General features: G+C 34.9%; 1 protein-coding gene across 7 annotated transcripts in view; it reads right to left on the bottom strand.

Moving 5' to 3' along the window:
* Positions 1 to 18,894, bottom strand: part of LOC145285795 (solute carrier family 35 member F5-like) — a 208,291-nt gene that overhangs the window by 118,986 nt on the left and 70,411 nt on the right. For all 7 annotated transcript variants that reach the window (XR_013869074.1, XM_080134171.1, XM_080134167.1 and 4 more), the window contains exons 2-3: positions 18,663 to 18,796; positions 13,563 to 13,694 (exon numbers count right to left, since the gene is read on the bottom strand). Coding sequence is in view for 6 of the 7 variants with exons in the window: in XM_080134170.1 (XP_079990296.1) it covers positions 13,563 to 13,694; positions 18,663 to 18,796 (266 nt within the window). In the remaining variant the exon portion in view is untranslated. The remainder of the gene's footprint in view (positions 1 to 13,562; positions 13,695 to 18,662; positions 18,797 to 18,894) is intronic.

Genomic DNA, 18,894 nt, shown 5'->3' with positions numbered 1-18,894 from the left:
AATATGTTGAACAAAATATTGGTTGAGTGATGAATGCAAAACTTCACATTAGAACAGGAAAGGTTTTTTTTTGTTTCTTGTAATTAATAACAGCAGTTAATTTATGAACTTGGAATTTAAATATATTAAAAGAGCATAAAAATATAAAAAGTTTTTTTTATATCTTCAAATATTTATTAATGGTGTTTGGTTTGGCTATTTTGTAAAAAGAAAACTGTTTTTTTGTTTTATATCTTACAGAACATGACGGAGTTTTACATAGGAAAAGGAAAAAAAATATCAATGTTTAGTGTATTTTTTGTCAGGATTGGTTGGTTGGTTGTTTTTGTTTTATGGCATATCAACCCTTTTCAGGTTATTTAATGGTGATTTTGAAGAAAATTTCTTTAATAGAATATATTTGTTTTTTTGCAAGTTGGTTTCTATTTAATTCATAGTTGGGACTCTAACAGGTACTACCACTCTGGGTCAGAGTAGACCTGGGAGCAATGGCAATTAAAGGGTGGCTCCACACTCCTCAAAGCCCGCAAGCTGGGGCCTCACCATCGGATATAGTTTAAGGTCATATCCAGGACCATTTTGTCAGGAAGACGTTATCTTCAGAGAGCCTGACCTGGTAACAACAGATGCCCTAACAGGGTATTACTAATCTGAGCCAAAATGGACCTGGGAGCAATGATAGCCAAAGGGCAACTTCACTCGCCACAGCCCCAAAATGAGTCCTTCATCGCTTTTAAGGTCATACCCAGGATCGCTTGTTTGGGATTTTTTACTTTGTTTATTTCAGTTAGTGGAAATACATTGAGTTCCCAAAAATTTGGTTCTTTCAGACTTTTATTCGATGTATTATGAACAGTCGCACTTGCCAATTTTATTTTAACTCACACATTTATGGGTTTTTATATTTAAAAAAATACTGTTACAACATACGGTTTCTTAAAAAAAAAAATTTCTACAATTTCTGCAACAATTTATTTGCTAAGATACCAAGTTTGTAGGTTCTAACATTTTCTGTTCCATTTTTTTCCAGAATGTTTAACAGTTCTGACATAACAGTTCTGACTTTTTGAGTTGGTTGGTTGTTCTTGTTTTACGACATATCAACCCTTTTCAGGTTATTTAATGCCAAATCCAGTTATTTTGAAGAAAAAGTTTTTAATAGAATATATTTTTTTTTCAAGATTTCTATTTAATCCATAGTTAGGACATTAACAGGTACTATCATTCTGGGTCAGAGTGGACCTGGGAGGAATGGCAATTAAAGGGTGGCTCCACATTCCCCAAAGCCCACAAGATGGGGCCTCACCATTGGATATAGTTTAAGGTCATATCCAGGACCAGAATTTTTGAGAGGAGGTCTGATTGTTTATTTTATTTTTATTGATTGGGTTATTGTTCTCATCTTGAGAGTTATTTGTGCAACGTTTTAGCCTTCAATAAAAAACACTCAAGATTAGAATAATCCAATCAAAACAAGTAATATAAAGAACTTGTTTATTTCTAGAAAATAGAGGAAACTGAGTACTAGACAGGTGACGATAGCAACAATACTTAACTGCAGTTTTTAACTCCTCCCCCATCCACCCTCCTCAGATTTGTGACTTACATCTTGAAGAAAGATCTGCCAAGACGCCATTTCACAACAACAGATGGTGTGGTTACGAGGTCTTTGAATATGCATTTACAAGACCAATATTCAGAGATCTACAGTAAAGGAATTGTCAGAAATAACACTAAAACGGGATTCCCGCTTGGTTGATATTATAATTTTCACTGGAAGACACAGATTGCACCTTTGGTAGGAATTTCAGTTTACTGTTTGTTGTCGAAAGAACTTCCAAGCGTAGACAACTCAAAAATATGTCTCCGTATCATGTGGAATAACTAAACACCCTTTAAATCGTCAAGTGTGGGATTGACAATGAATTTAATTATGATCTCTCTCGGGTTGATGGAAATTAACTAAAATTATTATTCTAGTCAATGGAAATCATAAAACTGATAATTATCAAACTGAGTTTTTTTTTATTTGTGTATCTTTTTCTGAACTGTCCACAAGATTTAACCTTGAATCCAACAAACATGTCAACAAATGACATCAGTACTCTGCCTGTATTGATTTAGCAAGACAAAACCAGAATGCAAAATACAGAAGATAAGTCCTTGTTTTTTTTTTATCTTGGGTTATTTCTGGCAAAGAGAGCAATAGCTGTGTTTGTTAATTTTTACAGAATAAAAACTAATAGAGAAGCATCTGGATTCATAAGAGGTGAGAGTTGTTGAAAAAGATACCAGTCTTGATCATTTGTATTAATCCACCATTGTGTTAAGGCCCAGCACTTCCATATATATAGAATATGATGATACTCCTGTTAATATACGAGATCCATCACAACAACTAAGTTGTTCGGAAATCCACACAGATGATTTGTTTAGTGGTGAAGGCTTTGTGTAGAACCAACCACACTTTTTGGTATTACGACTAATCTCAGCTGGTGCAATGGCTGCCACAAGACAGAGGATCTCAGGTTTTACATTTTCCTTCTCCTAGATGCATGTCTTACTGAAGACTGAGGGTGCATCCCTCCTAGTGTTTTAACGCATCTTCAGATACCAACCTGAGATGTCTATTTTCTGGTATAGAATATCTATATTTCGATCTGGACAGGCTACTTGAATATAGACAAAATGTGGCAGATTTTTATGCAAAAATAAGAACATTATCTAAAAACTACTTTTAAACAAACTCAAAAGCATGCGGATTAAAAATTGCGAATTTATTTTCCCACAGTTTTTGATTGTATAAAAATAAATCGGATGAAAAGAGAAAAAGAGATTAAGTCCATGACAACATTCTTTCCTATTCTGTAGCAATTATTTTTTTTAGGAACTTTAAAAGCTTTTTTGGATTACAGTGGTATGCAGGTTAAGTATGTGTGTCGATCTTATGTGAATGTATACTTAATTTACATAAACACACACATTAAGCGAATGCGTTTATTGTTTCATTTAAACATCTATATAATAAACTTATAATCTAGTATGATATAGGTAAAACATTTCAAACTTGGAGCCTCCCTCATCTGAGTGCCTTGAAATATGTTTAGTCTCTCCTGAAGGGATAAAATGCCACATACAAAGAGATTGATAGATCTCTCTCTCATTATATATATATATATATATATATATATATATATATATATATAGACTTGTTTGTAATATACCGAATTTTACTGGGTTTGTATAATTCAGTAAATTTTCATATACCAATTAAGTTATCACAATTTAAGTCATCTCTATATATGTATATATATATCCTAAGCGAAACTGGCATAGGGCCGACCACTTCCCTAGATGAGTTCATAATTAAAGGATACTCTAAGTTCTAACTTAACATCTAAATCTGACCCCCAAGATCACCATGGGCATGGAATATGTGCCAACATTAAAGATGGCTGTGGTAGGGACATCTCCAGAGAAGACCCTAATTTACCTTATATGTGCTTCCGGGTTGCACTTGCTTACACCACTGCATTTATATTTGCCCTTTATCGCCTCCACAACAGCAGAGTAACTATCTTTAAGAGTATATCTGAGAAAATTGACCACATCCTGTCTGCTCATCCTTCGGCTAACATTCACATTTGCGGTGACTTCAATGTCCATAATGTGGAATGGCTGACCCACTCAAATAAGACTGATGACGAGGGGAGGTTCTGTCATGATTTTGCCATTGCTTATGACCTCACTCAGATTGTTCACGAACCCACCCATGTGCCCAATACTACCGGTCAGTATACAAGCCTTCTAGACCTTTTCCTCACAACTTCCTCTGAGCTATGTTCATGTTCCGTTCTATCTCCTCTGGGATTTTCTGACCACTCAGTTCTATAAGTTAAGATAAAAATGAAATGTAGTAAGTCTTCAGACGTACTGTATATCGATACTCTATGGCTGACTAGGATAGCTTCCGTACATTTATATCTGATCTACATCTGCATTCCATGTTTAAAAAAGGAAGTGTCCTCTATAGTATCAGATCTGACCGAATGGTTAATTGTAGGCATAGACCAATTCATACAATTCAAAAAATTCCAACAAAAACCTAACAGCCAGCCATGGATCTCTCCAGAATGTGCTGCTGCCATCGCGCACAGAAATCATTTTTCCATAGCTAACAACTTAATAGATGTACTGAGACTAAAGCTGCTTTCAGGACTGCCAGCAACCACTGTAAAAGAGTAATAAAAAATGCAAGAGAGCTATATGCTCAATCCGTTAAATCCAAAGTAGCTGAGCAGCAGCTTGGTTCCCACCAGTTTTGGCAAATAGCAAACAAGATTCTGAACAGAAGCGTGCGTTCTATCCCAATCATCATCAATGGACCTGAGGTCATCTCGTCAGCATCAGACAAGGTCAAACTATTTGCCAAAAACTTTGCAGTTAATTCTACCCTATGCGACGAAGGCCAACAACTCCCCGTATTTCCTCCTATAACAGACAACATGCTATGCAACATACAAATATCTGTGCGTGAGGTCGCCAAGCTAATCAAGAACCTTGATTCCAGTAAAGCAACTGGCCCTGATGGCATTCTAATTATAGTGTTGAAAAAGCTTCAAGCAGAACTTGCCCCCATACTTACAAAACTGTTTAAGTAAAAGTGCTTTCCAACACTCTGGAAAACCTCATCAGTATGCTCTGTATTTAAGAACTCAGGTGATAAGTCATCTCCCTCTCAGTACAGACCAATACGTGTCCTGTGTGTCATGAGTAAGCTGCTGGAATCCATATTAAATAAAGAAGTAGTCAACCACCTCAGCAGAAATAACCTTCTTAGTGACATGCAATATGGTTTCCATTCTGCTAGATCTACATAAGATGCGCTAACGGTTATATCTCATAGGATTAGCGAATCTCTCAACAAAGGCTTCCTTTCTAGGGAAATTGCTCTTGACATATCAAAGGTCTTCGATAAGGTATGGCATAAGGGCCTACTTCACAAGATTTCCAACTATGGTATAACTGGAAATGTTTTCTCAATTATTAAATCATTTCTCTCTGATAGGCTCATAAGAGTAGTGGTTGATGGGCAGAAATCAGAGGCCCACAGTATTAATGCTGGAGTTCCTCAGGGGTCCATCCTGGTCACAACTCTCTTCCTGATCTAAATCAATGATCTCCTAAAACACATACTTAAATCATTCGTTGACATCTATGCTGATGACAGAACCATCTATGGCAACACATCAAAGGCCGTAAACGAAAAAGTTCTGATTCTTTCTCCTCTGATCTTGAGCGTGTGGTACAGTAGGGGAAGAGGTGGCGGGTTACTTTTAATGCATCCAAAACCAAGCTCCTATCTTTACATCATCAACGCTCTGATCCCCATCTGGCATTAATTGAAATGGATGGCTCTCGTCTTGGCGAGGCCCCATGTTTTGACAAGCTTCTTGGTTTGACCTTTACTCCTGATCTGAAATGGAACACTTACATCAAATCTGTTGCCAGGGACGCTGAGAAAATGGTGGGATCCTTCTACCGCTCCAGAAGATATCTCCTTACTGATGCAATTCTCTTTCTGTATAAAAGACAAGTACGTCCAAGGATGGAGTACTGCTGCAACATCTGGGCAGAAGCTGCTAAAAACAGCCTATTCTACATTGACAGAGTACAAAATACACTTCGTGGCTTAGTGGGGGATGCCCTTTTCTCTTCCCTGCAACCTCTCTCCCACAGAAGAGACGTTGCGAGCTTGTCTTTGTTTTATCATTATTTCCATGGCAAGTGCTCGTCTGAGCTCCAATCTCTCGTCCCCCCCCTCACCAATCTTTCACGATAAACACCCGTCTAGCTGAAACCACTGTCAATAATTTTCCCCACTCTTTATCTGTGCTTAAAGCAAAACGTAGATTCCATGAACAAAGCTTCTTTCTTAAAAGTGCCCGCCTGTAGAACTCTCTTCCATTTGCCTATTTCCCACCTGACTACAACTTGGATGTCTTCAAGTCCAACAAAAACAAATTCCTGACGAACCGCCCCTTAAGTAAGACACTTTATCAAATCTCCAATACTATGATACTATCCCATTGATTACTGTACACGCAATAACCCTTATCCCCAAGTAGCTACCGGGCCTTGATAAATGGCGACCATCATGTAAAACATTATATATATATAGTGCGCCCAAAAAGTCACTCAAGGGTTTTTAATTTAAATAGATTTTAATATCTTTAATTTTAACACAATCTGACTAAGTAAAAAAAAAATTTTTATTCATAAAAAATGTCTTAAATGTTGCCAATTTTTAACGTTGCATATTATCTCTCGCTATGGCAATGTCAAATCGGCACCACGTTCCCCAGATTTGACTAGTCCCTACTCTTGTGGGGATATCTTAAAAAAAGAGTATGTTAACAAACCCCAAATCCTGCAAGAATTGAAGGAAAACATCAGGAATGAAATAAAGGAGTTAAATCGCAATCCAGAGATTCTGCAATTTGTCATGGATAATGTTTTGGAGAGAGCACAAATATGCGAAGCTGAAAATGGGCAAATTTAAAAGATTGAATTTTGCATTTTTTAAATTTCTTAATGTCTTTGTCAGATTGTGTTAAAATTACAGAAGGATATCATGAAAAATAAAGAATCTATTAAATTTCAAAACGCTTCAGTGACTTTCTGGACACCCCATATCTATATATCTATAAAAGTGAACGTGTGTGTGTGTGTCTGTGTACATTTCCCTACGCAATAACTCAATTTTTAGTCTACAGACTCGAAATTTGATAAACAGGGTACTGAGAAATTTGGCAATTAAGGGGTCAAAGTTCAACGATTTGACCTTTGAGAATTCTACCAAACTCCTCCAACAATTTTGGGTCTACGCACTTGAAATTTTAGATATAGGTTCCTTGGGCATGGATCTAATTAATAACTTGATTTGAGCACAAAACAATAAATTTTAAGGGGCCATAATAGGGGTCAAAGTTAAAAAAATTGACCTCTGTGGTCTCTTCCAAATTACTCAGACAATTTCTGGTCTAAATATTTGAAATTTTACATTCAGAGATAGGGCAAGCTTTTTCATCAGTTTGGGTTGAAAATTTTTAGTTCCCAATGTCTGCCTTAAACTTTCAATAGAGGCGACGGATTTTACCAAGATCAGTATCATTTTAAAGTTCAACCTTTCATACAACAAATATTGAAAAATTGGCTAAAAACATTAATATCTTCTCCTTCAACTAGGCACTTTTCTACAGGGGGGTGGGGTGGGGGAGGTCACTTTTGTCGCCGATATTTTTTAAAATTATCCTCTCCTTTAGATTGTCTAGCCTTAAATTTTTAAAAATGTTGCTTCCGGTTTGGCAGTGATCGTAACAGCATAAACGTTAGGTTTTACCCCGTTCTTTTCCTCCTTTGTGGTACGGGTTCGAGCCTGCCTTCCTACTACCACTTTTTTTTTTTTTTGCTCAACATACACATCCAAACACCCGGGCAACGGCGGGCTGAAATGCTAGTATATATATATATATATATATATATATTGGGTTGAGCATATTTGGGAGCGAAATAACAAATTACCTCTAGCATAAAAAGCAATGCTCTTTGTGTAAACAAATTGAGCTTAGACATTTGGACAATATTTAAACATTGTAATTTCGCATACCCATCTCAGCAGCAACCAAATAACGGGGAGAAGTGCTGACTGTCGCCTGAGTAGTTGAGTTTCAATCTGCTGGAAAATTGCTTCTGTGGTACGCATGCCTAGAGAAGCAATTTAAGTGAACTTCCTATTTTATCAATTTCGATGCCTTAGCGGCTAATTTTTTACCACAAGTCTGAATCACTTATACATCAAATTTCAAGTAGACTAAAAGTAGACAGGAGTTTGGCAGAGACAGTTCTTCAAACAAACAGACAAGATCACTATATATATATATATATATATATATATATATATATATATATATATATGGATGGATGGATAAAAAATCAATACGAAAAATATATAAATGCTTATATCTTTTCTGTATTTCTTTCCTATGTGTTGACGTATAGGAATACAAAAAATCTTTTGAAAAACAACAAGAATGTTTCTTTCAAAAGCACATAATTTTTTATCGATCCTTCGATCTTCCTCAGTGTGAAAGAATAAATAAAAGGATATATGGCTGTCTGTCTGTTTGACTCCATATTTTCAAAATATCTCCTCAAAAATTAAAACTCACAGAGCTGTGCTAGGGGCCTGAAATGATTGGATTTTTTTACAGACAGTTTTTTATGGGTCTTTAGCCGGTTAAAATGGGCCAAAATTGTACATTCAGCTTTATATTATATATATCTATATTATAATGCTGAATATGTGTGTGTCTGGTCATGAATAGGCTCCTATATGGTTGACTATTATAGAAAACTGATCACATATGATAGAAGATGTATCGAGACACAGGAATGGGTATGTTTGATCTGGCATAATGATGATTCATTAAAATTGTGGGGTCTGCGTTTGCGCTTGGTCCACAAAGTATGGAAATAAAAAATTAAAAAAACAAAAACGTTTACAAGGGTTTTTGATAAGTATGTTTTAACTTAAATAGGGATGGTATAATAAAATTGTGAGGTCTGTGTTCGTGCCTGGCCTCCATAGAATGGAAATAGGCACAAACTTTAATAAAGACTTTTCATATCTATCTGCGTAAGTATACTTTGATAATTATGTTTCAGTTTGAAGAAATATGGTATAATAAAATTATGGGGTGTTCGTTTGCGCCTAACCTCCATAGAATGGAAATATGTCATAAAGTTTAACAAGGTTTTTTAATATAGATCCACAGAATATTGTGATAAATGTTTCAGTGCGAACAGATATGGTATAATAAATTATGGGGTTTATCTATTTTCTTTTTACTTTCATCATATTTTGCTTTGGTTTTGGTACGCCCAAATTCAAAGCTATCTCTTTACAACCCTTTCTTTTCATAACCTATCATACTTTCATAAATCAGAGTCAATTTTCTGTAGGCTGTTTTTGAACCCAGTCAACGACGGGCACTTTTGTTAGTATATATATATATATATATATATATATATATATATATAGATAGATGTTTTCTTGTTACTAACCACTAATCTAAAAAAAAAAAAAAAAAAAAAAAATACTTAACCCAGTTTTGAAATTTTGCTGTACCGTTTTAACCGAATACAAGCACATTTACATGCTTAACATGAAATCTATTACAATATTAAAATAAAATATTTTTTGCTAATATATCGGAAATAGCTGAGTGATAATGACCGTGACTGGCAAAGAGTTTACTTTTTGGTTATTTTTCTAAAATACTACGCACTTCACCAATTGTTTTGAAATTTTGCTAGGGTGATAATGAATGTGACAGCAGTGTTGCTAATTTAGTGTCTTTCTTGCTAGATCTGAAGATTTTGTTTGGATCAAAGGGGTAAAATTTTCATCTAGTATTTTTTTTTCTGGAAAATCCAGAGATTTTTTTTACCCACGCACTAGGTGTGTCAGAAACTTTGTGAAAAATATTGAATAATTCGACCCCGTCTTTTCAAGCTTATAACTACTAGAAAAATGTAATTCAAACCCTAATTTTTTTTTTTTTTTTCAATTAAAGGAGCAAGGACCATGGTTTCATTAAAAAAAAAAAAAAAAAAAAAAAAAAAATTGTTAAAAAAAAAAAAAAAAGGTTTTAAACTTCGGACTTTACAGGTAAATTTCTAAAAAAACACTTTTTGTTTTAAATTTGAATATATTATTTATTGATCTTTTATCTTCAATTTGTGATATATAAAACTTTGGTAAGTAAATTAATTATTTACTTTTTAATAGACATCTCAAAATGGAGATGGGGGTGGCGTGAATTAAAAAAAAAAAAACATTTGTCTAAAGTATTATATTCGGTTTATTGGAAAGAGCATAAAATTTCACATTGACCCTGAAAATATTGTAAAAATAGAATCAATAGAAAAATTTTGATAGATTTTTAAAGTTTAAAAATTGAAAAATACTGAACTCGTAAAATCAATTAATTCCATTACTGTTTTTTAAAAAATAAAAAAAAATATTTCTATTACTTTTTATACAACTTTAATAGTTTATTTTGGAAGTATAATCCATAAAGAAAATAAACAACCCACTTTTAAAAGAGAAATTACAAGTTTTTTTATATTTTATTCGCAGTTTCGTGTTAGGGGTGTCAAAAAACGTTTTTGTTCATAAAAAAAAAAAAAAATGAAAAAACAATATTAAGTTAACAGTTTTTTTTTTTTTAATGCAACAAACTGAGTTGCTGAAAAATGTCAACGAGAAACAGCATATTAGCGTCAAACACGACTCCATGCTCGACAATCACGGAATTGGGATCGTTCTGCATTCCAATACAACCCTGCTGATGATTATAGTTTGAGGCACCATCTTCTCATCGGCTCTATGAAGTGTGTCCCTTTTGCAAGGCTGCGAAATTTATGGGAGAAACAAAAAGGAAAACATTGTGCCACTGGAAAAATTAAACTGCAATAACTTGAAGAATCACCAGAACTTTTAAAAAACTTTGCTTGCTGGGTATACGTCTGAATCGAGGCATTTTCTATCTTAAATCAGGAAATACAACTGCTTCGAAATAACATCTTTCACTGCAGAAATCATGACAGCTCAATTCCAAAGTGAAAGGAGAAATTTACCATAAAATCAGATCTCTGCTTCCATTATTAGACAGTCAACATAAATTCCTACAAATGTGTTTCATTGGTGATTACAACGATGAACTGAATGTACACGTTTAAATTTCAGCCAGTATTAAAACGCCCGTTGTTTCCCAACTGCAAATGCGGTTTCATAATAAAACCAATTTAGCACATTCATTCAAAACGGCAACTGAAATGCTGTCATCTGATACACACAAGATTGTCATTCATGCTGACAAAAAATTGGAGAATACGTGCGAAGAGTCAATGCTCCAACTATAGATGAAGTGGCAAATGTTATAGTTGGAGATCAATTTCAACCTAAAGATATTTTTCTTCATAGGAGAAATGATCAATCAACAAAAATTGCTGAAACACATTGATGCTACGATGCTCTGCAATATCCAATCATTTTTTGGGATAGTACTGTGCAGTTGAACACACAAAGTAAAAAAAAAAAAAAAAAATGCATTCACTTCTTGTTCTACAAATAACAAATAAGTTAAAACCAAATTACGCGCACAAAAAAAAAAAAGAGAAAAAAAAAAGATAAATTTCAGAGGCACAAAGATTTTTTAAAAAAAATATGCCCTCGCAAATTCTGCGGGAAACAAAACTTAAAATGCATTTTGTTCGGCAGACGTAGTTGAAAGTATACCATGTGACAAAAGAGTGTACTTTTCAACCAATTAAGGCTAAAAGGAGGATTTAATTTTCCAAACCATTTTCTCACATTGCCTGGGATCCGATTGACAAATACTTAACGAATTCACTCATTCTCACTCAGCGCTTTGCACTCCGTGTTCCTCAATCTTTACTCTTGGCTCACTTCTCTATTCACGTCAATGACTCCGTTGCTACGTATTTTTCCGTCAGCATAACAAAACATGATTATCCACATGCGCGCACACCCCCACACGCATGCACACACACACTGCTATAATGTAGGTATTCAGCCGCATGCAAGAACATTTACCTTCTTTATTTCTCCTACCACACAAAAATTAAGCCTGTTTTCTCGTTGAGAAAACTAAGGACACTCTGATTTTTCTCATCAAAACAATGAAAAGTCTCAATAACTTTCACATTTGCAAGAACTGTCTACCCAGACGCACCTTTTGGACACAGAAAAATGATTCGTTTGTTACTTGTTATTTTTGTGCAAATAAACATTGTTTATTTCATATGTTTGATTTTTATTTTATTTGTGGTGGAAAACGGGATCTTATGAAACCTGACCCTAACCACTACACGTACTGATGGGCATCACTTCAATATTAACATGACAAATCCAGCGCAATGAAATATTCGTACCGATTAATGATTCGAGAGAATGGAAACAATCGAATTCTGAAATGCTGTCAATTATTTCACTAATACATTGTAGATATATAGATATTTTTTGCATCGGAGACATACAGATATCAATACATCGGAGACATACAGATATCAATACATCGGAGACATACAGATATCAATACATCGGAGACATACAGATATCAATACATCGGAGACATACAGATATCAATACATCGGAGACATACAGATATCAATACATCGGAGACATACAGATATCAATACATCGGAGACATACAGATATCAATACATCGGAGACATACAGATATCAATACATCGGAGATGTACAGATATCAATACATCGGAGATGTACAGATATTAATACATCGGAGATGTACAGATATTAATACATCGGAGACATACAGATATTAATACATCGGAGACATACAGATATCAATACATCGGAGATGTACAGATATTAATACATCGGAGATGTACAGATATCAATACATCGGAGATATACAGATATCAATACATCGGAGATATACAGATATCAATACATCGGAGATGTACAGATATTAATACATCGGAGATGTACAGATATCAATACATCGGAGATGTACAGATATTAATACATCGGAGATGTACAGATATTAATACATCGGAGACATACAGATATTAATACATCGGAGACATACAGATATCAATACATCGGAGATGTACAGATATTAATACATCGGAGATGTACAGATATCAATACATCGGAGATATACAGATATCAATACATCGGAGATGTACAGATATTAATACATCGGAGATGTACAGATATCAATACATCGGAGATGTACAGATATTAATACATCGGAGATGTACAGATATCAATACATCGGAGATGTACAGATATCAATACATCGGAGATATACAGATATCAATACATCGGAGATGTACAGATATTAATACATCGGAGATGTACAGATATCAATACATCGGAGATATATAGATATTTTTTGCATCAGTTTGAATTAGACCAAACTTCGCTCTGATAAATATGTTCATTTGGGAGATGCAGTTGTACATGACGGCAATTGGGTAAAACCAGTGCATTATTTAAAAGTATATGTATGGAGGTGTAGTACGGCACAATCACGTTGACACACCGGTTCTCGCCAGATCATCGAAGTTAAGCAACATTGAGCATGGCCAGTACCAGATGGGTGACCATTTGGGAAGGCTAGGCGCTGTATGCAGCACTCTCACTCTAAAAAGAACCTCGCTACAAAAACATCTACAAAAAGTTATAGATGGCCTATGCCTCTCCAAGGGCTATGGATGGTATGGACGTGTGTGCAGTTCGATAAACGCATGTTCCCATTGTATCCGATGACGTTATCATCATATATGCCTTAAATTGCTTTAGGTAGCAACCCTCACAAAAAAATTAAAATGGAGATTGATGGCAACTTATAGGAAGGGATTTGTCAATTCCTAATAAGAAATTATCAGAATATGCAAAGTTCTGAATCAGAAATTGTAATGAAAAACGTTTGTTTGGTACTTACTTTAGCGTTTCGTCGACACTGTTGCCGCCAGGGTCTCCAAAAAATGAAACCCGATAAATACACCATGAACATGGTTGTTTTTGCATAGGTGGTAAAGAAGGGTTTATCATAATTTGCTTGTTTATAAATATACTGAAAGACAAAAAGAGAAAGAAAATAGTTAATTTAGAAAAAAAAAAAAAAATAGAAAAACAAATATTTATCAGTGAATGTAACATAGGAGATATTAAGTCTCTAAAGAAGGAACCGTGAAACAGTTTCAAGAGAGGAAAGTAAAAGAGTGTAATATACAGGGTGTCCGTAAAGTTATTATACAGTCTTATTGTTTTATTGTATTATATTTGTATTAATAGTTAATATTTATTTTTTACAGGTTTATTTAATCAAGAATGCCACGCAAGCTAACTTTGGAAGAGCGCAAATTTATTTTGAAGCTAAGGCCTCCAATTTGAATATTTGTCATAGAAATTGTTTGCCTTGATTGTTACAGTCTTTTCGGATGTAACACGTGTACTTTCTGAGATTTTTATAAACGTAAAGGTGTTATTTCTTTTTATTTCTTTTGTTACAAATAAATATTTTAATACAATATCTTACTGTACTGTTAATATATTACAGGGTGTCTGTATAGTAACTTGTAATACTTATAGTAACTTTATGGACACCCTGTATACATTATATATATATATATATATATATATGTGTTCCAAAAAGATAAGGTAGTTGCTGGAGAAAATCTCAAGTATAAGAGTTCAATGCAGACTAAGAGTAACAGGAAAAATCAAACACAAATTTAATCCAATCTCATAACAGTTTGTAGCTAATTTAAAAGTCAGCTACAGACCTGACTAGTTCGTCAAGTCTGATGAGGCCTATATTGGGTCAAAATAATTATTATAATGAGATTGGACTAAATTTGTGTTGGTTTCTTCATCTTATGCTTACATCTTTTTTCTTCCAAGTGACTACCATTTGTTATGACCTTCCATTTCTTGTAATAAATACTTTTACCAAGAATTCTCCATAAGTTTTGGCTTCGGTTATAGCTGAAGGAACTAAAGTTATATATCTTTTTTCTTCATAAGTTTTTGTTTAAGCTGATGCACCCAGGTCATATGGATATATTTTTTTTATTTTTGAAATTACAACTTGTAAGACTCGATAGAAAACTGACTCGCGACAGTTAAGAGAAAATATACCAAAACCACCAGAAAATGCATCGAAGCACAAAAATTAGGAAGCTATGATTTCTGGAAAATCTACAACAGTGTAGTAAATAATGGGCAATCAATAATTCCCCCACTATCCAACAATTATGAGGTTGTTTGCATGGCAACCGAGAAGGCTAACATGCTTACACATCAGTTTGCCTCAAACTTCACACTGGAGCCACCAAACCACTTCCTCCTTGACTTTCCTTTGCGGATGGATGCCACACTGGATGATCTGAAAATTACTCCTCAGGTGCATGACATCATAAAAAAACCTAGCACCTCAAAAGCATGTGGACCCAATCTCATCCCAGCTCTGCTATTAAAAAAAAAAATGCTTCGCTGGAGGTTACTCCGGTCCTCTCCAAACTTTATGACACATGCCTTAACGAATCTTGCTTTCTTGACTGTTGGAAAACTGCTTCTGTGGTACCAGTTTTCAAGAATTCTGGCGAAAGAACTAAATAATTAAATTATCGCCCCATTAGCCTCCTGCTTTTCGCCAAAATATTTGTCGATAATTAACCAAGCTCTAGTCCATCGCCTTACAGCTTCTAAACTTCTGACTGACCAACAATAAGGATTTTACTGCAGATATCCTAACTGATATCTCTGAAGGTATGTATCATACACTAAAAATGCAGAGGAGGGTAGAGTGGCAGTCCTAGATATATCTAAGGTTTTGGACAGGATATGGAATGATGGTCTTCTAAGGAAAATCAGATCATATGGTATCACTGAACGAATACTTAACATAATTAAATCCTTTTTAAATAAAAGAAGAATCCAAGTTGACTTCGACAGTCGTACATCTAAACAATACAATATAAATGCAGGTGTACCTCAGGTGTCTATCCTTGGACCTTTATTATTCCTAATATTCATAATGACCTTCCTGATGACACCACGCTCTCTATAACAGGCACAAGGGGAAAATAAATGAACACATCTAAGGAAATAGCAGAAACACAAGACCTCCAATCTGTAGTGGAATGGGGCATAAAAATGGATGGTCACATTCAATGCTACCAAAACTAAGTTTGTTTCCTTCAATAATTATAAAAAGACCTTCTCAACCACCAATAGCTATGGTTAAAGATACATTACCTGAAAGTACTTCTTTTAAACTCCTCGTCTTAATGTTCACAAGGCACACGAGTTGGAACAGATACACTGAGCATTGTTAGGGCCGCTGTGAGGAAGGTGGGCTCTCTCTACCGTGCTAGAAAGCTACTTATGCCTGCATGTATCCTGTACCTCTATAAGGCCACCATTCATCCATGTATGGAGTAATGTTGTCATATTTGGGTTGGTGCATCTGCTACTTGTCTCTCACTCCTGGACAGGGTTCAAAAGAGAGGCGCCAACCTGATAGGTCCCGAACTGTCATCCAAGCTTCAACCTCTGTCCCATCGGTGAAATGTTGCATTCCTCTGCCTGTTCTACAAATATTTTAATGGTGGATCCTCTGACGAACTACAAGCCCTTGTACCCTCTCGATGTAAATACTCCCGACAAACCCGACAATCAGCAAAATCCCACCCCTACACAGTAGAGATCCCTAGTTGTAAGAAGGCCCTCTACTCTAATAGTTTCTTCCCCAATATCTGCTCGACTCCCTTTTTGGTTACTGCTTTCCCAACTGTACTGACATGCAGAAGTTCAAATGTAAATTCGAAATTCCACGCAGATTCCTTGGTTAGACAGAAAGATTCCGAGTTTAACAAAATACACCTGAATAAGTTGGTAATTACATTGGACAGAATGTTTTGAAAATAACACTCACGAGAACAGCAGTCTGAATAATCCAAATAATTTTAAAATGTTCTTTCATTAATCTTTACTGCAGTCCAGTGAAATGCAAGTCCAAAACAAAATACAGTAGAACCCCGGGATACGATGGGCCTAGGATTTTTTTATTTTTTACATGGAAATCACCACTTATCAAGGCTCGGGGACCACTCAGGGATAAGGGTTATTGCATGTACAGTAATCAATGGGATAATATCATAGTAATCATTAGTATTGGAGATTTCATAAAGTGTCTTACTTAAAGGGGCAGTTTATCAGAAATTTGTTTATGTTGGACTTGAAGACATCCAAGTTGAAGTCAGGTGGGAAACAGGTAAACGGAACAGAGTTCCACAGGCGTGCACTTCTAAGAAAGAAGCTTTGTTCGTGGAATCTACGTTTTGCTTTAAGCACAGATAAAGAGTGGGAAAAATTATTGACAGTGGTTTCAGCTAGACGAGTGTTTTTCATGAAAGGCTGGCGAGGGGAAACCAGAAATTGGAGCTAGAGTTTTTTTCCTGTTACGATGTAGAATACACTGTTTTTCCAGCCCCTGGTTATGGTATTTGCCCCGCCTTACAGTGTTATTTAAAATGTTATTTGATTACTTACATGTAAATTATATCCTGTACTGTATTTTGTTAATAATTTTTAATATGTACTGCATAAAATTTTGCTTAAGACCTGTGATACAGCGATTTCACTTTACGATCACAACCCACAGAATGGATTAATGCCGTATCCCAGGGTTCTACTGCATATAAAAATTATTTTTTAAGCAAACTTACATTGAACTAAATTTTGTCTGAATCTTTCGATGGAGGAAGAGGGTGAGGAGGAGATATTATTGCCATCGTTTATTTTTAGACAATCGTCCGAATCAACGTTTAGATTCTTTATTTTAGTCTTTCAGAAAACACATTGGTTGAAACAGAGATATGAAGGAGAAAGAAGCAACCTTAGAAGTTAGTGTCCCAAACGATGCTGGGTTAAACAGAAAGAACTGAGAGGGGGAAAAAAAAATAATGAAATACCAAGGTTTTACTTATATGTACGACACGAAAAGAAACTGGAATCTTAGGAAGATCTCCACCATTCCAGTAATTATAAGGACTCATGACAAAAAATTTAGAAAACTACCTGGGGCAAATATACCCAGTGAACCAAGTACACGAGAGATACAAACAATTGCATTTAAAAATATGGTTAGAATCTAAAAAGATCTCTTGGTTGGAATGTATGAAATAGTGGGTAAATGTCAGGAATCCAGTAGGATGCCCCATCCCCAGCTAGAACAAAATGATAAAATTGGAATAAAAAGAGGAATACAAAATTAAATAAAAGAACAAGTGTGCTATCATCTTTACATGTGAAAAAGACTTCTTGAATGATTTCTATTCAATGCAAAGTTCACATCCAAAAGTAAAAGGGAAGGGGGTACTTTAAAATAGACAAACTAACATTTAAATTGATATTTCAGTACTTGTGCAGTTTATGGACCGTGCTGAAAGAATAACAATTTACAAAGCCATTCCTAACATGTGGAGGGGAGGGGTATTTTAACTGAATTTGCAACTCGCAATTTAATAAAAACAAAAGATACCCTGAAAATTAAGTTTAACTTGAAAATTTTTATCTAAAAAATAGCATAGTTCGTAAACTGCACAAGCAGAGATATTTCTGATTTAAAAAAAAAAAAAAAAAAGGGCACAATCATATTGACACACTGGTTTCCGCTAGATCACCGAAGTTAAGCAACATTGAGCCTGGTCAGTACTAAAATGGGTGACCATTTGGGAATACCAGTTTATGTATATGCTCTACGCCTATCTCGACAATTTCCAGTCATACTGGACTTTTCCCTGCCATCAGAATCATGTAGTGTCGATTCAGGAGAGATGAGATTGGAGATTGTGCAACTGTTGCTTCACAATTATACGCGCAGCTACTCCCATCTTTCACGACAGGACATAGGCGATGACAAAAAAAAAAAAAAAAAATTTTTTTTTTTTTATTTATTTATTTATTTTTTTTTTTTTTTTTAGAAACTGTATCAAATGTCCAATATTTAAATAAATGGCTTTTTTTTTTTTTTTACCTTTGTTAGTTCTGATGATGCTACCCAGATTATGTTGACCACCAACAACACAACCACACCCAAAATCAACCGTTGAGGCCTCGATAACCCACTTAATCCTGACATGGCTTGCTTCACATACTGGACACTCAAATCTGAAATTAAACACAAATATTAATTTATTCATTAGAAAAGACTTGCAACAAGCAATAAAACACAAACCGTCTTATTCATAGAAGAGCAGAATTTGTTT

Source organism: Euprymna scolopes, chromosome 10, assembly GCF_053919585.1.
Source record: "Euprymna scolopes isolate OS-2025 chromosome 10, ASM5391958v1, whole genome shotgun sequence".
Taxonomy (NCBI): domain Eukaryota; kingdom Metazoa; phylum Mollusca; class Cephalopoda; order Sepiida; family Sepiolidae; genus Euprymna; species Euprymna scolopes.
Note: the sequence above shows the minus strand (reverse complement) of the source record. Positions and strands in the feature narration are given on the sequence as shown.